The following is a 25,385-nucleotide window of genomic DNA, read 5'->3' as shown; positions in this document are numbered from 1 at the left end:
GCGCATCTCGCCTCTCTGGTTGGGTATTTGATTGATTAGAACTAACATGGAGTTCCAGATAAACTTTGATGCAATACAAAGTTTCCCCCGGTGGGCTGTAACTGGAAATGATAGCTAGATGTGTGCTTTACCGTAGGTGCGCACCTGACCGTCACTATGAAATGCCATAATGCAACTTAGGTGCAACCACGACGAAATTACTCACGCTATTTTAATAACTATTCATTTTTGTTTCGGAAGCGATAAATCGGGAAAGGTTTACAATGAAATATTCGCCTGTGTAGTGAAATATTAACTATGAAATATTCACCTGGCACTGAATTTAAAATCAGAGAGAGGGTTAAGTTGGACAATTCAGTGCTGTTCTCCCTGTCTTGTGTAGCTTGTTCATGTCACCTTTCCGAGATGGTGCCGTCCGTACTAAGCTTGATTTAGAAAAAGTAGAAAGAAGAATAACCAGCCTAACCTGCTGTCAACTAATAGGTGAAAAGCTAAATTTTACTAATAGGCTTAGCGTACATACAGGCATATAAAAATACCGAGCTCATCTATTCTGCAGTTGTATAAGAAAAGTAAAAGAAATTTCTTTGAGCGCGAACATTTTATTTCTGCCTTCGCAAAGCATGCACGTATAGGAGTACATAGGTAGTCAGCGGCAAGGCAGGCCAGCGTCACTGAAACATTTTCTTTATTCTTGGCAAGACACAGAAAGCAGCCTGGGAGTTAATCGCTGTTTTCGTCAAGCTCTGACATCACAGACGCTCTTCGGCGCATGCGGCCCCGAAATTCCTTGACACGCCCGTTCTTGGATCTCCATCACTGCAACCTAGTCCGCGTGGTGTTGGTCGTTGTGTACTGCTAGCAACGTACAAAAAGCCTGCGTTCCTGGCTCGGCATTGTAGTCACCGGCAAGGCGGGCCAGCATCATTGAAACATTTTCTTCATTCTTGGCAGGACATAGGGACAAGCCTGGGAGTTAATCGCTGTTTTCGTCAAGCGCTGACATCATAGACGCTCTTCGGCGCATGCGGCCCCGAATCCCTGTATACGCCCGTTCTTGGATCTCCATAACTGCAACCTGGTCCGCTTGGTGTCGGTCGTTGTGTGCCGCTAGCAACGTACAAAAAGCCTGCGTTCCTGGCGTCAGCGGTAAGGTGGGCCAGCGTCATTGAAACATTTTCTTCATTCGTGGCAGGACACAGTGACAAGCCTGGGAGTTAATCAGTGTTTTCGTCAAGCGCTGACATCCTGGACGCTCTTGGGCGCATGCGGCCCCCAAATCCCTGGATACGCCTGTTCTTGAATCTGCATCACTGCAACCTGGTCCGCTTGGTGTCGGTCGTTGTGTGCCGCTAGCAACGTACAAAAAGCCTGCGTTCCTTGCTCGGCATTGCAGTCAGCGGTAAGGCGGGCCAGCGTCACTAAACATTTTCTTCATTCTTGGCATGTGGGTCCCTAAACTTCACCTTGCATATAGTGATTTCGTTATGGCCGCTGTCTGCACTGCACTGTCTTTTTTGTGTTGAACACATCATGTAACAAGCCCGTCGAAGGCAAATTCCTGGTGTGCTCAAGTTGTAAAGCAAGCTTTAATCTAGGAACAAATTGTTCCGCGATCACAGCCAGTGCTTATATCAAAATGTCTACGGTTAAGCGCGAAAGGTGGGCTTGTCAGATGTGCAAGTCTGGCATGGGTTCGGGTGATAGCGATGGTTCACTTGTTTTCCAGTTATTTACTGTTGATACCGAATTGGACCAGCTGACTAGCACTGTTGAGATGCTTGTGTCAAAAGTTGAGGAACTGGTCTCTTTCAAAGAAACCTGTGAAAAGATGGCGGGCTCTGTGACTGAAAATTCAAACGTCTATTGGCTTCCTGTCGGAAAAATACGATTCCATGCTCTCTGCTGTGTCTTGTGATTGATTGAAGATTGATTGATATGTGAGGTTTAACGTCCCAAAACCATCATATGATTATGAGAGACGCCGTAGTGGAGGGCTCCGGAAATTTCGACCACCCGGGGTTCTTTAACGTGCGACCAAATCTGAGCACACGGGCCTACAACATTACCGCCTCCATCGGAAATGCAGCCGCTGCAGCCGGGATTTGATCCCGCGACCTGCGGGTAAGCAGCCGAGTACCTTAGCCACTAGACCACCGCGGCGGGGCTGCTGTGTCTTGTAACCAAGCCGAATTCTCTCATCTAAGATGTCAGGCGGAATCGGTTTCCGTTACAGTCGCCCATTAAGCTCAAGTTCTTGACAGAACGACAGTGCAAATAAATGAACTGGAGTAATATATGACAGACGTAACTTTGAAATCCATGGTCTCCCTTCTAAACCAGGTGAAAACCTGAGGTCCTTCATTAGTGACGTAGCTGGGCGTTCGAACCTAGTAAACTTTCAAGAAGATGAAATATGCAAGGTACATCGTTTGCCAACCCACGGTAAATCTGCACGCAGCCCACCAATTCTTGTGCAAGTACAGAATACTTCAGTAAAGAAAAATGGCTTCGAGCTCCAAATGGCCTTCGTGGTCTTGCCCAGTCTGATAACTTTCCTCGTTTGTTCATTAATGAAAACTTGGCACGGATGAACCAAGAACTCTTCCGATTGACCCGCTTGAAAGGAAAAGAAAAAGGTTATACCTTCATGTGGATGAGAGACGGAAAGGTGCTAGCAAGAAAAGCTGAAGGAGCACCTACCATTCGCATTGAGGAACTGTCGGATTTGGATAAGCTGGCCTAAACATGGCAGATATGGAAAGTATCACCTGCACTGACTTCGCGAATGCAGCTAAATTCCTTTCTGGTGCCTCATCTGACGGCTTCAACGTAGCGCATGTCAATATTCGTAGTCTTCGAAAACATTGGAATCAGTTCTGTGCCATTACTTCATCATCTCGCTTAACTTTCGATGCTTTCGTCCTTACTGAAATCAACATTTCATCCAAACAATTCTCACAGTTCGCTCTGCCGGGTTACCAAGCCTTTTCATACACACGCGCAACAAGAAAAGGAGGACGCATTGCTGTTTTTATAGGCAACAGATGGACAGTTTCACAGCTATCTTTTTTCCTTTTCACAAGCCGAAGTGTTAGCACTGCGCTTGAACACGCCCACTTTTTCAGTGACTCTCTTATCGGTGTACCGGCCTCCCAGTTTCAATACGCGCCTTTTCTTATCTTAACTTGAGTCCACACTATCATCCTTATCGATAGAAGAGCATGTGTGCATCATAGGAGACGTCAACATTGACCTTTTGCGTCCCACTGTAGGCCTCGTTGCTGAATATCTAGACAAACGTTCGAAATGGGGCTTAGAGGGCCGAATAAATCAAGCGACTCGAGAGGTATTTTTGGCTGGCAAGCTCGTTGTGTCGTGCATTGACCACGTTTTAGTGCGTGCGCAGAACCTGCTCACAAAAACCGCAATGGTACAGACGAAGATAGCTGACAAATACTTTGTTTGCGGCTCAATCAACTGTCCATATATGACGACGATGCCAACCGTTACAAAGAAAATAAATTTCGGTGCTAGATCCCGAAAAATTTGATAATCTGGTAGATCATTATGACTGGAATTCTTTTTTGTCAATAACGTCTCCTAGTGATCTCTACGATAAAGTTGTAGAAGCGTTCATAAGCTTAAAAAAAGTGCGACGCGAACAATACACATTAAACAACGTAAATTGGATAATAAATGAATGTCAACACATTTACTCGCTGCAATAAAAAAAAAGGACTTGCTTTGGACACAATGTAAGCGTCATCCTAACTGTTCAGACTTGCGAGCCTAATCTAAGCAAAGCAGAAACAAGGTTAATGCGATGATTCGCTCGGCTGAACGAACCCATTTCCGAGACAAATTTAAGGATGCCAGTAACAGCAGCAAAAAAACCTGGGCGTTAATGAACACCTTTAGAGGCGCAAACACTCGCGTCAATATTTTGATTAACTTTTTTTTCGAGTCAACCCAATAACGCATAGGAGATTGCAGATGAATTTAACATCTTTTTCTTTCGAACAATTAAAGACACAAATTCCCAGGTAGGCCCGTGCACTCTACGTCACAGTGTTAGTGAATCGGCTTATCGACCTTCAATCTCACAAGAGAACTTACGGTCTATCATTTGCAGTTTGAAGTGTAAAAAATCTGCTGTTATTGATCGTGTTTCTATAACTGACTCTCGCCCTACATTTGAATACACCCATGAAATTGGGCTAGCACTACTAAATCGCATTATTTCTAGTAGATAAATTCCCATAAACTTGAAAACATCAATAGTTATACCTCTACATAAAAGCGGTGCGCATGATAAAATTGAAAATTATCGTCCGATATCAATTCTGCCTTGTATAGCACAAATACTAGAAAAAACATTTGTTGTTAACGATGGTAAGCTTTCTCGATAGTCACAACATTTTATCGCCTTGCCAGTATGATTTCCGACAGGGGAGAAGTACTTAGACACCATTGAAAGACTTCTCTGATCAGTTGAACGAGGCGTTCGATAATAACAAAGTTGCCTGTGTGCTCTTTTTTTGACTGCAGCAAGGCGTTCGATAGTGTCCATCATACCTTGTTATTGGATAAACTTTTTCAGTTAGGGTTTAGGGGTGCTTTCTGGTCTTTGTTGACAAATTTCCTACAAGGCAGGCGTCAACTTGTATCCGTAACCGGCGTTCCACAGGGATCAAATTTTAGTCCACTGCTATTCAATATTTTTGTAAATGACTTTCACAGCGCGATACCGCTTTCTCTATATCAATACGCCGACGACGCTGTGATCGTGACGACTGCAAACAACTTTTATGAGACGATTACTCTTCTTCAGTCAGCTGCCACTAAAGCCATGGATTGGTTTCGAGATAACCCATTATTATTAAGGTGTCTAAAGCTAATCTAAACTGCCTCCATAATCCAATGAAGAAAGTAACCCTTAATTATCCTTTCATTTTGCATTGTTCTGACTGTTCATCCAGCTCTTGTAGGCCATTACAGTATTCATCTGTTGTGAAATACCTTGGCTTATACATTGACAGCGACCTTTCCTGGAATAGTCATCTCGCCTATGTTTGCAAAAGACTTCGCGCTGTGTCATGTATATTATATAGCATAAGATGCGACAGGCCGTTTTCAGTACGTTAGATGATAGCAAACGCTTTAGGTTACAGTATACTACGTTACGAAATAACTATTTACGGACACTGTGCTGTCCGATGGCACAATAGAATAAACAGAATATTGCGTCCGATTAAAAAAATATATATCTTACGACCTGAACATGAATTCTGAGAGAGACACTTTCAAAACGCTGTTTATGCAAAACTTCAATGATCTGTTAATTCAAACGATTGTTTTAACCCATTTCTGGTCCAAAGAATTCCTGGTTCCGTATGTTATCTCGTTCTTCAAGGCCCAAAGTACGTTACTGGAGGCCGCGGTGCTCAACCAAGGCTGGTTTAGAATACGAGCCCATTATGTCCCAACCTAATTCAATGTACAGCCCCCCAGAATTTTTCGCACAAAACAAAATACAAATTAAAGAAACTGCTACGGCATATCTGTCTATAATTGTAATGCATGTCGTGTGTTATTTCATATACACTCATTCGCAAGCAGGATGCTGCACAATCATTCAGTGTGGTACTTTGCTTAAGAAGCATTTGTTATAATTCTGTTCTTTTTTCCTTTATACCTTTTCACTTTCAATTGCTGTAACTATTGTATAATGCTTGTAACTAATGCTTGTATGTCCTGTTGTTTCCAATCTTATATACATGTTGTTTTTGTCCTATCATCCCTCTTAGGCCATGAAATACAATATTGTAACGCGTCCGGTTTGTTTTGTTGTTTGCCAGGCTCTGCCACTCAAGCCACCAATTGGCTTTGGCAGGCCTAGTCCCATGTACTGTTTTATTTGAAGAAATAAAAGGTATTATAATATAATTGTATTTATTATTATTAATATTATAATTCTAACTCTTATCTGAAATATTGAACTTCTAATGCCAGGATACCTAGCAAAAGTTTGTTTTTAATCCAAACGCAGTGACTATAATTTATGTACCTGAACGACAAAACCAGCAAGAACGCATGGTAACGGAAGTAGCCGAATGTAACCATATTAAAAGTGTTTTGACAAATTGTATTTTGATAGGACCCACAGGCTTAGTTTTTTTATACTTTTCAGTAGGGTGCACGGGTCCATGAAAGTCATTAATCTCGCAGTGCGCGAGAAGGAAGCGCAAGTGCGTTTTGCAACTTTTTTTTCTCAGCTGAGGACACACCATCCGCACTGCACGACGGTAGAAGTGACCCGAATGGCGACGCACAGGGGACAGCGGAAGAGTTATTGGAGGAGTAAATGACAGCTTATAAGTAGGTGTTCATTGAGAACACAGATCAAGAAAATTGCTGAGGCCAAAGTGAAATAAGTTTTTGTAAGAAAACTTTGTTTTTAGTTGCGCTAGTTTTGTTGCAGATGTAGGAGACAAGTCCAAAATAATAATCGTTAATTGGTGGAGGGTGGCGGTGAGACGTGCTAAACCTAGACAAGAGAGAAAAACCAAACGACTGAACGGTATCGGTGTTATCTGGTTCAGTTCTTTTGCGAACGTGTCTGCACACGTTACCTCATTAGGAATTCATACAACCAAGCTCAGTAAGCTCTCGTTATAAGCTATGCAAAGAGAATGAATTTGGCCAGCAAGAAAGGATGTGGGAGTTTTTGGCTCAGATGGAGGACCAAAAAAAAAGATGCGAGGCTTAGCCCCCTGTCGACCACGAAGTACCAAGAAGTAGATGGGCGCCGCTGCCTTCCCACCGCTCCCTTTCCTTCTAAACTAACGCATCTTGCTACTAAGAAAGGGATGCCTAAAGGACGTACTAAACGTTTTTGCTCAGGTTGCAACTGGCTATGCAGTGCATTTATGTAATGTTCGCACCTGCCTTAACGGTTCCCATAGCAAAGTGTTCCACACGGACAACACCGATAGTGTGCGAGAAGGTCACTATGTTTACCTGGCAGCTACCACAAACCGATGCGCCCAGACTTCAGAGCCGGCACGAGGCAGGAAGACGACGTCGCAAAACTCGCAGTTCTTCCGCTGTTCCCTCAATGCAGGCATGGACCTAGCAGCCGCTCCTGGCGCGAAGTCACGCCGCTCGCCAGTGTCCTTGAAGAGGTGCGTCGCCTCTGACCAGATTGTGGTGATGTCCCCGTTACCTGGCTCGCCCGGTGCAGGGTTGTTGGCGGGGTTCATGGCTATGGCCGCGGCGCACATCACTTGGCTGCCAGGAAAGCTAGGTGGCCAGTTCAGGGTGATGGTCAAGGGCGAGCGCCACGTTAGCCGGACCACACGCCTTCGCACCCTCCAATTGGTAAAACATTCTGGCGCACGACTGCGCGAACGCCCGCGAATGGTTGCGTTGATAATGATGATGATGATACTTAAAATATTGGCACCTACCCACTTATGAGTTTTTTCCGAGAGTTGGGAGGATCCTAGAGTAAGAATTTCCAGCGCGATATGGTTGAAGAGCATGTTTCACGAATATTTTGGCGCCACGTGGGCGTCGTTGTTAACGAAAAATCACCGCCGTGTCCATGACAGGAAAATGGAGCAAGATCCTTGGAAAGCAAATAATACAAATTTGCGGCTTTGAGTAATGATCGAACAGAGGCCGTCGGTGTGGCAAGCAGGCATTCTATCACAGGGCCACTAGATTTGTTGTTATTTTGAAGCTGCTTTGGGAAAATCGGGGGCCTTCAAGATTCACCTTTACCAGTTTAAGGCGATAGAGCGATATCCTGCACTGTACCTGGTGCGTACTTCAACTACGTAGTGCTGACTTTTTCTTACGCGATGGTAGTCTAGAAGTTCTAATTGTAGATTACTACAGTGTAATCGATAAAATTTAAAGAGGCTTGAGTCAATAAAACTTTTGCATATGGCTGCGTTTTGTGTAATGAGCAGCATGCTTTGAAGCACGACCAATCAGGCGCATGAAATGTTTTCGAATTCAGTATGCACACACAAAGTGGTTACGCACAGTAACGAGTGTGCCTTTTGTGATTGGGGGCCGGCTTTAAACCACGAAGTCGTTATCATAATCACTTGTTCTAACGCCCGATGACAATTTACGCTTGTGCCACGCAATATTGCTGCGATATTACATGTTCTCATCTCAAGCCCGCATACCATTACCATTATCACTTGAAAAGAAGGTATATAACATCTGCATGTTACATTTTTGTATATTATTTTACCACTATTTTCTTCCTTATCCACTGAAACCTTTCAGCCCTCTTCCCCATCCCTATACAGAGTAGCATGCCAGCGATATATAGATGCCAGCAAAATTATCTGTTTTTCCAACAGTATCTCCCCCTGTTAATTAACAGGATTTATCGAGAGTTGTGTGTTTCTACAACATGCCATAAATGCCACGACATCATAGATTTTGCTCATATGCTCTGGACTTGCTCCGCGTTACGCAGAGACAAGCAAAATACTGAAGAATGATGAAACGCAGCTTTGCGCAGTACTACATGAGAGGTACAATTATGGGCAGTTTAATGGGCCCGCGAAGCGGCTCAAAGGCAAGGTATTTCGGTCCCAACAACGTGGAAGCGGCCCGCTTCGGGCTAGGACACTAGCACGACCTGTTGGACCTTCTCTTAGTAGAGTTCCTTCTTTCATCAATCCATCTCTCTCTCTCTCTCTTTCTCTCTCTCTCTTACCGGTACATATCTAGGGAGCGACAACTGGGAGGCTTGCAAAGTGGGTTCAGGTTAAATTAGGGAGGACGTTGCGAGCGATGGAAAGGTAGATGATAGGTGTAACCTTATGAAACAGGAAAAAGCAGAGTGGATCAGGCGACAAAGGGGTATTAAATATATCATTGTTGAAATCAAAAAAGTAGAAATGAGCATGGGCTTCAGACAGGAAGCGCGTAGGCTGGATAACCGCTTGTCATTAGGGGAACTGACTGGATTCCAAGAGAAGGCAAACGCGTGTGAGGAGGAGAGAGAGATTAAGAAGACTGCCAGCTGGGCATGTTAGTACAAGTTCATGATGAAACAAGCGCGGGTACTTACGAAGACTTAGAAAGGATGGTCTGTCCAGTGTCCTTCCTAAGCCTTCACACATTTTGACACTCATTTCATCGTGAAACTGAAAAAAAGGGCAGGTGTGACGGGGCAGCAGAAAGCAAAGGACCAGGATATTTGGTGGAACATAAGAGAGGTATTTCCCGTGCAGTGGGTGTGTTTGAGCTGATGATGATGATTGTGGTGCGAACTTCATAACTGTGCTTGCGATAGATTTTAAATTATACTTTGAAGTGGCCAATGTTGCATCGTTTCTGTACGACGCGGCTGCGGCATGAACCAAGAACTGAAGGAGGCTAGCTGTTTAGAAGACATTGCGTACGAGACTTGATAACCCTATCGCAATCTTCTGTTGCACGCCAAGCTCAAGTGTCCTCAGTTTTTGTTTTTTAAGTGCTCTAGTTTATTGGTGCGCAGTATAAGTGGTAGGTTTCTTTTCGGTTTCCCTATGTCGGGGCTCACACCCACTACAAGTTCGTCAAAGACATCAAGCGCACGGCCATGGAGGCTAGCTTTAGCGGTATGAACAGAAAATGCGAAAGAATGGTAACGAATAAAAACTCATTGGCGATGTTTGCACTAACTTGCGCATGGTCCAAACAAGCAAAACTATCTGTGTTGCTTCTAGACTGTTGTTATTTCACGTGATGCTAGGTTATTTCTACTCTGATTATCAGCGTGGGTAGGTTTGAGTCGAACCATAAAAAGTTAGAAACGTGACCCGGACGTCCGAACTTCACAGACAGAAATTCGTGGTGAAAGCAAGCATTCGTGCCTCTCGTATAGATGTGCGGGCTCATCATCGTTGGCGTACACCTCCCATCACTTCGGGGTCATCTCGCATCCACCGTCACCTCGTATTTTCTCGTAGTCCACACTTCGGGGTTTTCGGGTCACTGCCGTCCTTTCGCAGGCTCTCGTTGTTGAGCAAACTGTTGTCTGTTATAGAGGTTCATTATTGAGTAGCGCGATACCCGATTTCTGAGACACACATCCGCTTCTGATAATGATAGTTTTTTTTTTACTCGTTGGACATAGAAAGGTTTTCTGAATAGCATTGCTGTTAAGAAAACGTGAAAATGCTGTAAAAGAGGCAAAAGCCTTTGCCCTAAGTGACCACTCCATCGTAGACAAAAGCATGGGTCCCGGTTATTTATTTTATCTGCTTCTCGACGGTATTCTAGTCGTTGTACTCATACACAATGCCGGCACTAAATTGCACTGGTCTTCCAGAGATGAACCTGAAAGCTGGTTCACCTAAGTAAGGGCTCCTAAGTTGGGTAGTCCGTTCATATGAAGCAGAGTTTAAGGGACTAAACATAAATGAACAGCTGAATATTTGTGAAGATATGCCGGATACAAGATATGTAGTCCGGAGACACCCCGCCCAGACGACCGACGTGCTGGAGCCGATAGCCTTCATTGCCGATAGATTGAACAAATAGTCCCGCTGATGCACTCGGCAACGTTCAACGAGGACGGGGTCTACGACTCGTCCGCCTAGTGACGCCAGTTTGCTGTGCGCGTCCATTATTAGTTCAGGCTTATTTACACCCGAGTCTGAAGAGAAAAAGACGTGAAAACGTTAAGTTCTATTCGACTACAGTTATTGTTGTATTGCACATTGCACCGACAACTGAATGTTTCTCTAAGTGTGGTAGAACATCATCCCGGAAGTGTCCAGAAAGGGCTCCAGAAGAAACAGTGTTCGAAATAGATTGACCTGTGCCACCTTGCCTAACGCCACATTTTCTCACCCTAGTTTTTGTTGGTGCTCTTATTGCAACAATGTCTTCATCTTATACTAAAGGACCGCGTTAAAATGAACTAAAAAATCTTATACTAAAGAAGCTTACTAGAAGACAGCCGCCATTTGGGGAATGGTTCACGCCAGGGGCGTCGGCAGAAATGCTTCCGAAGGGGGCACCACCTTGATCTGAAGTGGCGGTTCGGCCGGCAGATGTGGTTGAGCATTATCTTGTGCCCTGTATGTAATATCTAAAAAAAGTTTCGGAGTAGGGGACACGGCCCCTGTGTGCCGCCACCAGGCCACTGCTTCACACTTCCACTTCCACGGCACTTTGTCATAAGTACACTCGAAGTGACTCTCAGGCTTTATTAACACCATATACCACAGAATGTGGGAACGCAAGAAACAAACGAAAAAGCCAGGTCTGTGCGAAGAGCAAAGTGCAGTGAAGGTCACGTTAGGGGTGCGGTCTTGATAGGTGTGTTTAAAACATGATGCTGCTGTAGACATGAGCCCTGCTGCAAATACAAAGTCCTCTGCAACGTCAGTTGCGAGGTACGTACCTACTAGGGACTAAATCGTAACGTATCACCAAGTAGCCAAGGGCACATTTAAGCAATACGTACACCTACATAGCAGTGCGCTCATTGCTTGCTTTGGTAGGAGGACGGTGAACTCCGGCAAAACCCTTTGTAATGAATCGCAACTCGTAACGCGCTTGGTTGGTGTAACGCCTTCTTAGACTAAACTCTTTGACGACAAAATGTCGTTGAAGAGTTGAACTCTTCGAACTCTTCGACGACGAAAAGCTTCCAACATTGGCGTGGCTGTGAAATAGAACACTTACGGGCCAAGCGGAAAGCCTGGGGTCAAATTCACTTCGAAACTTCTTTTATTTTTTGCAGTGGAAGCTGTTATTGGATCACAGCAGTCGATTTTGTGAACGTAGTTGTCCGCTATCACCGGTGTCCGTAACAGCTATCGTGCGGAATGAGAAGAGTATACGCAGGCTTTGAACGGAATCGAAAGCAAGGTGTTCTTTGTGGCAGTCGAGTATTTCACGACAGCGCAGGCCGGTGCTTGAAATTCCTTTGCAAAACAAAAAAGAGAGACATAACCTAGGTGTCACGCAGAGCAACGAATAGCTAAACGATGATGGGGCGGTATAATATTAAGAAAACACCAGGTCTCACTCAATGCGTACACAACGCCTACAGAAGTGTCTCCGGTAGCTGGCTTCTTCACCGTATTATAAACATTGCCATAGCGGGCACTTCGACACAACGGAAAATTACGGTGATTTATAATGGAGTCGGTACCTTGAGACTGCCTTTGCAGATAGTCGCCCCATTTCAAGATATTCTACAGAATTCCATTCAATATTGGTTAGATATGAGATGTAGGAACATTACACTACAGAAAATAATAGAAAAGCGACCCGCCGTCGGCCAGTTCTCGGCACTGGGTGCGAGGAATGGTCAGAGAACAAGAACAACAATGGGCTCTGAAAGGCCGCGCCTCCATTTTTGACTGTGACCATGTGGCGTGTTCCCCGCCAGTGTGGAGTTTCACAGGGAGAGCTGTTACGGGCTCACAACAGCAGCCGGGTTTGGTACCGTATAATTGAGCATCACTGCCTGCGTCACCACCGTTATCCGTAACCACCATCGCGTGACACGAGAGAAGAAAAACGACGTAAATCGAAAAATTCTCGGAGTTATTGGGAATCAAATCCAAGACCCCTGCGTGTGAGCCGTGTATTCCGCTACACAGCTAGGCCAGTGCAAGAAAATATTTTGCAAACAGAACCTATGCAGGCTTCATGTCGGGGAAGTAATCACGTTCACATGTGTAGGAGGGCATTTTAGAAGGGTAGAACAACAACCAGCTGCCACAAAATGCGAATTGCGTAACAAGTGTGTCGCTGAGTTCTTACAACCCATTAGAAAACGCTCAGCCTAAATTCCTCATAGTCATGAGTGACAGCATCAACAAAGTGCATATAATGTCTTACAAGTGTGTAGAGGGCACCATGATTTTCTGAAGAACAAAGAATGGATGATCATAGGCTTCCCTACTTCACAAGAACTATGCTGATATTTGGCGTTGTGGGAGCCACGAAAGTATAGCTGCAGTAGACACCCCAAAGGTGTTTAGAAATCTAAAAAGAGCATTCTTCCTGATTTCACTGTGACTGCTGTGCGTACCACGCAGGCCTGGCGATGTTTACTCTTTTCGAAATTCGCGCGATAACTGCGACATACACCGGTGGAGACAAAAAGAAAGTTGCGCAGTTGTCCGATGGCGGAGATGGTGGATAAATTTGTCACCAAAATTGATTGATTTGTGGGGTTTAACTTCCCAAAACCACCATATGATTATGAGAGACGCCGTAGTGGAGGGCTCTGGAAATTTTGAGCACCTGGGGTTCTTTAACGTGCACCAAAATCTGAGTACACGGGCCTACAACATTTCCGCCTCCATCGGAAATGCAGCCGCCACAGCCGGGATTTGATCCCGCGACCTGCGGGTCAGCAGCCGAGTACCTTAGCCACTAGACCACCGTGGCGGGGCGTCACCAAAATTGAGTGTCATGAGCTCGGGACAGGTTATATACCCCATAAAAATTTTGACGTAAAAAATTTGGATGCGAAAAACCAGTGGGCTTACTGCTGATGCTGAGGAGTGAGGGCAGCAAAGAGAAGTCAAGCTTTTTACTCAGACGATGAGGGCCATATTTAATTGAAATGAGAGGACTCTACATTATAGTTTTAGTTTATTTATTTATTCATTAATTTATTTATTCATACTCTAAGCATACACTCCTACATGAGTGGGTATACAACAGTACTGCCAGAGCATTCATTACAAAAGAAAATGAAAAAAAGACACGCTCTTTCGGTAAAAAAATAAACGAAGCGAATTCAAGAGCAACAATGGGCATGTCATGCAAAGCCACTTCCTAAAAAATTTAAAAATAAACAATGCAGTGAGCTATACTCGCGCATACGTACACACTCAGTAACATGCCTTTGTGAACACGCAATAACAAGTGCATGCAGGTTAGAAAAAAATGCAGATACACCAACGGGGAAAAAAATCTCGCAGCTATGGCACCTGTGTAAAGTTTCACGGCATACTAAATAACAGCGTATTCGTGGTTCGAGTATAGCAACTCGAGGTGCAACTCGAGCACGGATACAAAAGTGGCCACAGATAGTGAGCAAACAATATCAGATGGAAGGAAATTGTATAGATCTACTTTTGAAGAAAAAAGCAGCATGTTAGTCTGCTGCGACGCGAGAATAATTAACCTAGTACATTCATTATAGTTAGTTTTACTGGAAAGACCTCGGGGCAGCCCCTAGTCAGACTTGGTCAACGTTTTGTGGTCGTGATAAAAGAGATACAGAAATTTAAAGAAGCTAGCTTCCTCCAAGAGGCCAGCGTAGGTGTCTCTGCATGCCTGTTCGAAGCGCGGTTACACTGTTATGCACGGCATATTTTGTGTATATGAACCTAAGGGCTCTGTTCTGTATCTTTTCTAGTACGAGGCATAATATTATAGATGCGACTTCCATACAATGATGCCTTATTCTGATATAGGCCTAATGAAAGTCCTATAAGCAGTGTTACGCCTGAGAGTCCACACCAAACGTCAATGCCTCTGCAAAGGCAATCTGTGTCAAGACCAGTGATCGAACCCACCTGACGCGATCAACTCAACGACGTCATCAAGTGGCGGCACCGGTCTGTTACGCAACGCACAGCGAGCTCCCTCAGCCCATGAGCCCGTTGAAGCAATCAGCGCCTTCCAGTCTGGCGAATCTTACGCAATGCGTGGCTACGTCACTCGTCCTTGGGTGACACCACGCGCAGCGGCTCCGGAATTGATGAGAAAGACGTGGCCCGCTGGCGGGCCTCATTGGAGGATTCTGACAAGCTTGGAGAAGTACAGCTAAACAAGGCAGGAGAGTTAGCTGAGGAGTATTGCACTCGCCGAAAGTTGCAAAGTAGGGAAGTGCGCGTTGAAAAGAATGAAAGAAAAGAGGGCTTTTCAAAGAAAGCTGATCAGCGGAAACCCACTCCGCAGCGTGATTTCAGAAAGGACCCGTCTCTTACGAAGGACACGGTAGGGAAAGGGCAAAGGGAAGCGGAGAAATCGAGTGAGGATTCTAAACAAAGCACTAATACCACACGGGCGTTTGAATCAAGGAAGCCGCTAATCTGCAACAACTGCAAAAAAGAAGGGCACATCGCGATAAACTGTCAGCAAACGTTTGCTTTCGCAACTATTTGAGAATCGGAAAAGAACAAGCTGTTGTCAGAGCCTTATATCCAAGAAATTAGTGTGAATGGGAAAACGTGTCAAGCACTTCGAGATTGAGCGGACGCAATGGACGTTGTCCATCCTTCATTGGTGTCTCCGGATGACTTTACAGGAGAATGCGCGTGGATCAGACAAGTCGCCGAGGAGCAGAGTGCTTGCTTACCAACCGCTACGGTTGTCATTGAAGGCCCGTTTGGAAAGCTTCGCACCGAAGCGGCTGTGTCTGCCGCGCTTCCCGATCGTTTTCCTTATCTTTTTTTCTAATACCTCAGAGCAGCTTTTCAAAGACCAGGGTAAATCGTTCTTCTCCAACTTAGCGTACATGGCCCTCACGCGATCGCAAGCGCGTTAGCTTACGCAGGAACTTGATCTTGTTCAATGTGGCGAAGTATGAAGTGAAAAAACTGCTGAATTGTGTGACCTTGGCGGCGAGTCGACGGAACCTCAGACAGGAAATTCTTGGTGCGAGTCATTTGAGCAGTCACTCGAGCGGCCTGTCGCCGAAGCGACTGGCGCGGTCTTCTTATGCGGAGGAGACGACATGGCGCCATTGAGTCAGAGTGAGAGGGGTGCAACGCTCTCACCTGTAGCGGAAGGTTGGAGTGAGCTGTCGAGGGTTGACCGAGAAACGCTCATTCGAGAGCAGCATGAGGACCTCTCGAATAAAGCGCCAATGAAAAGCGTAAACTTGGGGAAAAATAGAATGCTACCTTTTTTGAGAAGGAAGGGCTCCTGTATCGAAGCTACACAAATGTCCAAGGTAGCAAGTATGAGCAGCTCTTGGTGCCACAAAAGTATCGTCACCAACTATTGTAACTGGCGCATAAAAACGCGTGGGCAGGGCATCTCGGCATAAAAAAAGACCAAGGCTAGAGTTTCCGTTGAGATTTATTGGCCGAAATGCTCGAAGGATATCGAAGACTTTGTACACTTATGCGACACGTGCCAGAGAGCGGAGAAATCCATGGACAAGTGGAAGGCACAAATGAAACTTGTGCCCATTATCACAGAACCTTTTCGGCGCCTAGTAATTGATATTGTCGGGCCATTGCCAGAGTCAAGGCAAGGTTGTTGGTACATCCTGATGGCCCTCTGTGTAGCCACAAAATTTCCGGAAGCGATACCACTTAAGGATCTCAATTCCCCTCATGTCATGAATGCGCTGATATCTATATTTGCACGCGTCAGATTTCCTGCTGAAATCTAATGCGACAATGATAGTGTCTTCACCAGCTGCCTTACCTCTATCTTTTTTCGATAAATGCGGATTAAAACTTGTGCACAGCTCAATCCATCACACGCAATGTAATCCGGTAGAGCGTATGCATCCCGTTTTCAAACGGATACTGAGAGCTCTTTTATACGAGCACATATCGACTGGGAAGCGTGTATTCTTCCCGCTATGTTCGCTTTGAGATCAGCTCTTCATGAGAGTCCTGCTTTTAGCCCTGCAGAGCTTGTGTATGGCAGGAGTTTGAGAACACCATTGCAAATGCTACGCGAATCCTGGGAGGGATTTGATGAGAATCCTAATGTAGTTGCGTATGTTCTGGACCTCCTTTAGAGGCTTGCAAAAAGAAAAGATCTTGTGGAAAGCCACAAGAAGGCTGCACAAGTGTTGCCAAAGGAGTACCACGACAAATCGGCAAAAAAGCGCTTCTTTGAAGTAAGTGGTGAAGTAATGCTGCTGCGGCCGTCCAAAAAGAACAAGCTTGAGGTTCATTGGGAAGGGCCAGCCGAAGTATTATCAAAGCTTTCTGATACTAATTATGAAGTGGAACTTGGAAAGTGGCCAAACAAATTTTACCTTAGTAACTCGATGAAACCATACGTTCAATGTCAAGCGGTCGTAAATCTGCTTTTGAATGCTTCAGAGGAAGAGGGAGCAGAAATTTTGACCTCTAGTGATGTAATCGAAATGGGATCAGAGGTAATCTTGGAGCGGTTGAACCTAGAGCCTAGGTTAAGTGAAGTCCAGAAGGAGGACCTGAGAAGGATTGTATCCGAGTTTGAAGACGTGTTTTAGGACCGTCCCAGAAACACGACGGTGATTGAACATGATATCGAGCTAACTTGTGAGGAGCCAATCTGTAGCTAGCCTTATCGTTGTTCCCCTGTGCAAAACCAGATCATGAAAGAGGAGATCGATAAAATGCTGGCGTTGGGAGTCATAGTACCAGGCGAGAGAGACTATACATCCCCTCTAATATTGGTTCAAGTGCCGCGAAAAGTTCCGAGGCCATGCATCGATTATCGGCGTCTTAACGCCATAACTTGAGACCAAACTTACCCGATAGCAAACCTAGAGGAGAGGGTAGAAACTGTGTCAGAAGGCGAGGGTATTGGCAAGTAACCCTTACGGAGCACCTCAGCCGCTATGCCAAATTCGTTTCTCCATTTGGAACGTATCGTCCACTTAAGCTGAGCTTTGTATTGAAAAATGCGCGTTTTTGTTTTTCAGGCTTAATGGACTGCGTTTTCAAATGCCTACCTGAGTTCGCTCTGCCGTATTTTGACGATGTGGCCATCTTCCCAAACAACTGAAAAGAACATGTCGAGCATTCACGCGTCGCGCTGAGCAGGTTGAAAGAAACTGCTCTTACCATGAAACCTACTAAATGTCACCTAGTGTGCTGTGAGGTGTCTTACCTGGGACACGTTGTGGGGCATGGCTGGCGTAGACCTTCAGAAAGTAAGCTAGCCGCCATCGTGAACTATCCACGACCAACCAAAAAATCTTAGATAAGGGCATTACTGGGCCCAGCTGGATACTATCCGCATTACGTGCAAAAATACTCTAGCATTGCCAGCCCTCCAACTGACGCACTTCGAAAGTACGAGCCAGTTAAAGTAGTATGGGACTCAGAAAAGGAGAATGCGTTTTCCCAGCTGAAACAGGCCCTAAGCAAAAAGTCTGTTTTCATGGCACCCGATTTCTGTAAGAGATTTGTGATTCAATGCGACGCGAGTGATCGCGGCATGGAAGCTATATTGTGCCAGGAAGACAGTGCTGGTAACGGAAGGCCAGTTTTGTAATTAAGTCGAAAACTCAGCTGCAGGGAAGAAGCATACAGTACCTCTGAAATGGAATGCGCTTGCCTCGTGTGGGCCGTTCAGAAGCTAGCCTGGTGTGTGTCCGGTTCTAGGTTTGTGGTCGAAACGGACCACTGTCCTCTTACCTGGTTAAATAACATGTCGCCTAAAAGTGGCCGGTTTCTGAGGTGGAGCATGATACTCCAACAGCACAGCTCTGACGTTCGCTATAAAAAAGGAAAGCTAAACGCTAATGAAGACGCACTGAGCCGTGCGTTTTAGTTAGTACCTTTTCCACCTTTCGGTTTCTCGCTGGCGATTCGGGGCGAAATTTTCTCCTCATAACGGCCTTAGTTGAGCGATATCGTCCAGAGTGATCTCAAGGGGGCAACTTTTTGTTGTACTTTATTTCATTACGTTGCTGTGCGCGTAAAACTTTGAGTTCTCAATTTAAGAGCCTTGTGTCCCACATGTGCTTCTTGATGCAGAGGGAACGAATTTCCGTTGAACACGTAGCTAGGTATAAGTTGTACTATACTTTGTATGGTGTTCTGTTGGCTGACCGAGTGCACTTGCTTGTGTCGTGTGCTGTTTTTTGTCGAAACGTTCTTGACAAGTTGCAGAACCATCGACAAGTGCTGAAACCAAAAATCGCCAGAAGAGACGAGTGAAGCTGACTAAAAAGTTGTGGCGACAAGCCAGTGGAGCTGGGATCTGTCCTCAAGGAATGAATGTGTTCACGGAACTGAGCCTAGAGCTACATTCTCCCCATGGCCCTGGAGGCAAAACTGGAGGGACCTGGCGAACGAGTGCGCCCGACATCCGAGCAGAACAGTTGATGAGCAGAACTCGTGGTAGAGTATCAGCCATGACAGGGAAGATAAAAGCTACGTGTGGGCTGTTTTTTCCGTGTTCCTGTCGTGTTCTTCGACTGCTGAGGTGTTAGATTTGAGTTTTGGTTTCATAGTCTCTAGTTAATTTTTCGCTATTGAGTTTACCTCAATCTGTTGTGCTGACGGCGACCAATTTTCCTGACCAGGAGCGATCGCCTGGTAAACGTCACTGTCACCTAATAAATTGCCCTTAGAGTGATTCTTACACAGTGGAGTCAGCAACATTTCTGTCACACTGGTATCTACAAATGGAGGTTTGATCAGGCTCACGAATCACCAGGCCATCTAGCAAAAACTGAAAGCCACATCAAACAACTTTCAGACCATATCCGACATGCGCTACTTCGGACAAGGTGACATAGTATGTAGGTCACTGGACCAGACCTGTGGGCCAGATTTTTTTTAAGTGTGCTTCGTTCGCGTGAACCCCGGTGAGTGCTTTCATTCTGCTTCACTTTGCGTGTAATAAAGGCTCTGTAAAAGGCGTCAGTTTCAAATTGAGTCCAGAAAAGAACCTAGACAGACTGTACGGAGCAGGCATAATATCCGTTTACCATAGTAATCGCCTGAATAATAACGACAGGATACTATGTGAATCTGTCATTGCGACTTTTGTGGGCACAATTGCCCATCGAAAATAAAGCTATGACCTCTGATGTTTCACGTCAAGCTCCTGACTTCCCGTCCAGTTTAATGTAAATCCTGTTGGACATTCAGCCACAGTGCGGGTGGATGCGAGTCATATCTTCGTTGCTACGCTTGCGGTAAAAGCCACTCCTTAGGCGAATGTCTCGCAACATGAGATAAGTGGTGCCTTTGCGGAGGGATTCGCTTTGCAGACAATTCGGAATGCTCTGCTCGCTCTCAGAAAGTACAAATCCTGGAGAATATAGACTACCGCTCGTGTTCACGCCGGGAAGCTATTGATATAGTGAAAGACAAGGCCTTCGGATATTGTGGTGTAGCAGCATAATACAATTCTGGTCTAGACTTTAACCAATAACAGGTCATTCAATCTGCTGTAAAAATGCAGTGGATAAATATTATCTGACCTAACTAACTGTCTAACGCAAATCATGTCAACTCAAATGACGCAAAGAGTGCGAGTTCAGGCTCCTAAAGTTCCTCAACAATGAGATATCACCCGTTGACGCCATTCAAGTACATCTTTGTGCTGGACAAGCTATCTAAATGTGCAGACAAGGCTAAACAGCCTGTTTCACACTGGTATATGCCCCCATCACGCACAAGCGATGTTGCAGATATCTAACTGGAGATCCGAGCTTATGAGAGTACAAGGTTAACTATCTCTGTGGATCTAAAGTAAAAAACAAAAAAGAATGAGTTGTTGCTTTCCAGAAAACATGCCAAAAAGGACAAGGCATTTACCTATGCGGTGAACTTAGCTCCATCGGTCAAGTAGAAGTTCTTCGGTGGAACTACCGTTCTATATTCTCTGCCTCAACTAACATAAAATATTATTCTCTCAAACCCAATGGGCAGGACGCTGCGGTCGCCGAGGTGAACGGACGCTCTTCACGTCGGCTGTGTACTCATGAAATAATTTCGCAGCGAATACAGCCAGGCACCACTCGGATTTCTTTACCATCGAATTCTTCTTGTCACCGAGAATCCGAAGATACCATATTCTAAGGTAGGTGATAATTTATCGAGGTTTTACTACCGAAAACCAGCCCCCGCCAAGCAGCCTCTAGTATTCCTACCACCAATGCTCTGCGTCAACTGGGCAGCCTTACGATAGCCAGGCCTCAACGTTCACGCCATACAGGTTGTAATCATCAATAATGGAGATAGCTCAGCAGTATAAAGACGTCACCCAACGGGACCACAGCATATGCAACGGATAGACAGAAGTTCGAAACAGAAAACGTGCTAAGGAAAGAAGCCAGCAATGCCGTGGTAGCCCTAGTCCTACCCGAACGCTGTGAACGCGCGGTGCAAATCTGATATACAGGATAACAGAGCCAGCAAAATACCAAGACTGCCGACAGGCGACGACCAAATAGTCATAAGGCCAAGAGGAGGACTGCAGCTATCCAAACTCAGATTAACGGAGCTAGACAAAGCTGTGTATGAAGCAGTCGAGATTCCTTATGAAGCAAGAGAGACAGACACTATTTGTCCGAATAACGTCCAGAACATTTTGTTCGTCAGCATCCCAAACCATGACCATGCAGACAAATACCATGTTATCAAGCACATCAAAGCCGATGACAAGTTGTATGATGCGGGATCATACGAGATGGCCTGGAACTCACTGCTAAAGGTGTAATCAAAGGATTTTTTTTGAAGAAAACCGCACGAGACATCACCGCAGCAATTAATACAGCTAGAAATCCTATGGCGATCGCAGCCAAACGTCTTGGAAACACCACGGCAGTTATAGTCCTTTTTGACGGAAGTAGAGCCCCGACGCACGTCATATACAGAGGAGTGCTCACGCACTCTCCTCTACACAGAAAACAAGTGGATTTGCGCAAACAGTGCAACAGATTTGGGCACAGCAGCGACGTGTGTTGGAAGCCAAACGACAAGTTATGTGCGGGTTGTGGAACACCTGATCCGAGTGAGGACCACCACTGTCAGCCACGATGTCAGCTGTAGGGCAAGGCTCATACCACGAATGACAAACTCTGCAAGGCCAAGTTCAATGCAGCCTATATCGTAAAGAACGCCAGTGGTTCTGACAACCGCAACAAACGCACGAAGAGAGCCACCCCCCCTACCACTGAGCTAACTGAACGCGGGAGGTCAGAATTCCGGACGAGGGCAGCACCTGGGTTCAGATGAAGATCTTGGCCCTGCACATTACCACGCGATCACACTTCCCAGTCTCCGGGACCGAGAAAATGCACTCCATCCCACTCCAGATCCCGGTCCAAACTAAAGGGTGGCAACGGCAATCAAAGGAACCCCGCCTTCACGGTGAGCTGGTCAGACGTGGTTATAAAGGGCCGCACCCTGAGTCTTCGCGGCAGACTGCGCATAACGTCAGTGATATAGCTGAGCATAAAAAGAAAACGCTGGGCTCACAGAACTGATATCCCAGCTTATTCAGGAAATTCAAAGCCTTTTACAATGCACATATAGAAATTCCAATCATTGCGTTCCGCGGGTCAAGAGCATCCCGGAGAAATACCAGATAACCGAATGAACGAGGACAGAATCCTGCCACCTCTCATAGAAAAGATCACAAGTCTACTGACAAAACCACGGCGCAAACCTCGAACCTTAATCAAACATTGTCAGAAAACAGTTAAGGAACAGACAGAGGCATCCAACAACCCCTTGCTTGCAATATTAATGATCATGAATAGATTAGATAAACTTGAATCTAACGTAGTTGATTTCAACCCTCAAACACCTCAGCTAGTTCTAGCTACCAACCGTGCGATGAGCACTGAAGGCGATTCCCACTTATCTCAGGGCACGACATTAGCGGCTGCATCAACTAATCTCATGAGGCCTGCCTCCTTTCATCCCCTTCCTCTTCGATATCCAACTCCAAATAGGGAAGCCCAGAAAACAAGACCTAATTGTTTGGCAGGAAAATTTCAGGCGCTATGAGGGAAAGAGAGCAGTTCTGCCGCAGCATCTTAGGGACAGAACTAAACCGGATGTTCTGATTTTGCAGGAAATCCATGGTTTAGCTAAGCTACCGGGATATCAGGTGATCGGCCGCACAACAGGAGATAATAGAACACTAACCACTCTTTTAAGGAAGAGACTCATGGCAATCTGTCATTAACCCGCAACACAGAAATTGAGCATACACTCGTAGAACTTGCCCGAACAAGAAAAAAAAATCTCCGAGCACATTTATTCTGAATTTGAACAATAATCCCACGCGAATACGAAAACGCTTCCTTCTTCTCTTTAATAAGGCCGTGGAAATTGCGGGAACCAATCAACTCGTCATAAATTGAGACTTCATCGCTCCACACAGTGCTTGGGGATACGGATACACAGGAGCCAAAAGAAAAGCGCTATGGCAGGATATTCAAGGAACAGGCTTAACTCTCATCACCAACCCCGACTCTCTTACGCGTATGGCAACTGGGCTTGCGAGAGACACCACTGCAGACCTAACGTTAGTTCTTAATGCGGGGATCGTTAAATGTAAAACACTTGCGATGATCTGGAGAGTGACCATCTAATATGAGGAATCAGGATAGAAACCATTACTGCCGCATAACTTAAGGGACAGATTACATGAACCAACTGGGATAAGTTTGGGAAAGTCGGCAATGCCAAAAAACAAGACCCTATCAACAATATTTGAGATTAGATCAAAGACTCAATAACGAAGTCAGCGAGGCAACCCGAGCTATCACTTCCGATTCCTGCTCATAGCAGATTGATAGCCATCTCACATACATTTCGGAGGCCAAACATTCACTGGAGAATAGATGGCGGGTACAGAGACACTACAAACCCTTGCGCAAGCACGTAGCCGAGCTGAACAAACAGATTGAACAACATTCTAAGCAGCTAAGCCGACATCAATGTGATTAAGTTTGTAATAGCCTCAACGGCCAAATGAAAACTGGCCAAACATGGCGCATGCTCAAACACCTGCTACACCCAAATAACAGCAAATCAGCACACAAACAAACCTTGCGTGAACTGTTGCACCGGTATAAAGGCAGTGAGGAGGAGTTCATCCTTTGGGCAAGTAACAGGCACATTCCCGCCATGCCTGTCATAAAGAATGTACCATGTACCGGAAGCCCGAACGAGCTCCTGGATCAGGAGTTTACCGTGGCTGAAATCAGGGCTGCGCTACAGAAGCTAAACACTAAATCTGCACCAGGACCAGACATGATCACCAACAGAACACTACGAAACCTTGACGACCAAGCCATAGAGAACATCATGCAATATATTACCGAGTGCTTGACGGAGGGTACTATTCCACAAGAATGAAGAAAAGCTAAAGGAATCCTCATCCCCAAGCCCAGAAAACCTCCCTATCTATCGCACTTACACCTCATATCACTCACGTCCTGTGCTGGTAAGCTGTTGAAACACGCTTTTCTAGACAGAATGAACACATACCTTGAGGAGAACGAAATCTACCCAAACTCCACGTTGGGGTTTCGCACACGGCTCTCCACGCAAGAGGTCATGCTGCAAATGAGCAGCAGAATATAGACAACAAAAAAGCTCTATTCAAGCGATTTTAGGACTAGTCCTTACGAAAGCCTTCGACAAAGCATCGTACATGGCAATATTACCTCAGATCTGCCAATTAAGCTTAGGTTTGAAAGCATATAACTATGTCATGGACTTCGTAACCGACAGAAGAGCATCTCTTGTAATGGGAGAAGGGAGATCTGAGGAAAGGCTTGTGAGCAGTGCTGCTACCCTGCAGAGTACAGTCATATCGCCAATGCAGTTTAATCTCATATTTATAGGACTTCCGGCACGGCTTAACTCAGTATACGGAATACATCATTCGGTATATGCAGATATCACCATCTGGGCGTGCGAAGGTAGTGACAGAGAGATAGAGCAAATGCACCAGGAGGCCGTCACCACTATCGTGGAGTATTTTCAAGGTACTGGCCTCAAGTGCTCGCCAGATAAATCCGAACTCCTCCGCTATCGTCCCACGGCTTGAGCCAGGCCACCCGAAGGATACAGCTGGCACCGTGCTTACTAAGAGATCCAAATTCACACCAAAATAGCAGGACTATTCCTATAGTGCAACAAATCAGAGTCATTGGACTCATCATCGAGTCTAAGGCTACGAACGACGAAACCGTCAAGAAGTTAGTAACCAAAGTCACCAACGCAAAGCGGCTAATCAAGAGAGTCACAAGCAAACACCAAGACATGAAAGAGGCTAACGTCATCAGGGTTATTCTTTGATTCGCTATACGTCATATTGTGTACGTAGCAGCATATCTTAACTGGTATACACCCGAAAAAGTTAAGATCAACGCACTCATACGAAAGGCGTACAAACAAGCTTCAGGCCTTCCAGATAGCACCAGCACCGAGAAATTGTTCCAACTGGGTTCACACAACGCTTTAGAGGAGCTGATAGAAGCTCAACAGATTCCCCAGTTGAAGAGCCAGCACGTGCACAGGACGGAGCATCTTTGACAAGTCAGAGATAAATTGCCATAGCCAACAAGGAAATAAAGTGTCGGTTCCAAAGGTTATCAGGGAAAAGATCCAGGTCCCAAATCTGCCCAAAAACATGCACCCCGAACCTAATGGGGACAGAAGAGAAAG

General features: G+C 45.5%; 1 protein-coding gene across 1 annotated transcript in view; it reads right to left on the bottom strand.

Moving 5' to 3' along the window:
- The window catches only part of LOC119170255 (uncharacterized), a 56,879-nt gene extending 49,614 nt beyond the window's left edge, over nt 1-7,265 (bottom strand). Inside the window, exon 1 of the mRNA XM_075884105.1 lies at nt 7,024-7,265. Within this exon, the coding sequence (XP_075740220.1) occupies nt 7,024-7,265 (242 nt within the window). The remainder of the gene's footprint in view (nt 1-7,023) is intronic.
- Between the last annotated feature and the right edge of the window lie 18,120 nt (nt 7,266-25,385).

Source organism: Rhipicephalus microplus, unplaced genomic scaffold (assembly GCF_043290135.1).
Source record: "Rhipicephalus microplus isolate Deutch F79 unplaced genomic scaffold, USDA_Rmic scaffold_23, whole genome shotgun sequence".
In the NCBI taxonomy this organism is placed as follows: Eukaryota; Metazoa; Arthropoda; class Arachnida; order Ixodida; family Ixodidae; genus Rhipicephalus; species Rhipicephalus microplus.
This window is presented reverse-complemented; position numbering and strand designations above follow the sequence as displayed.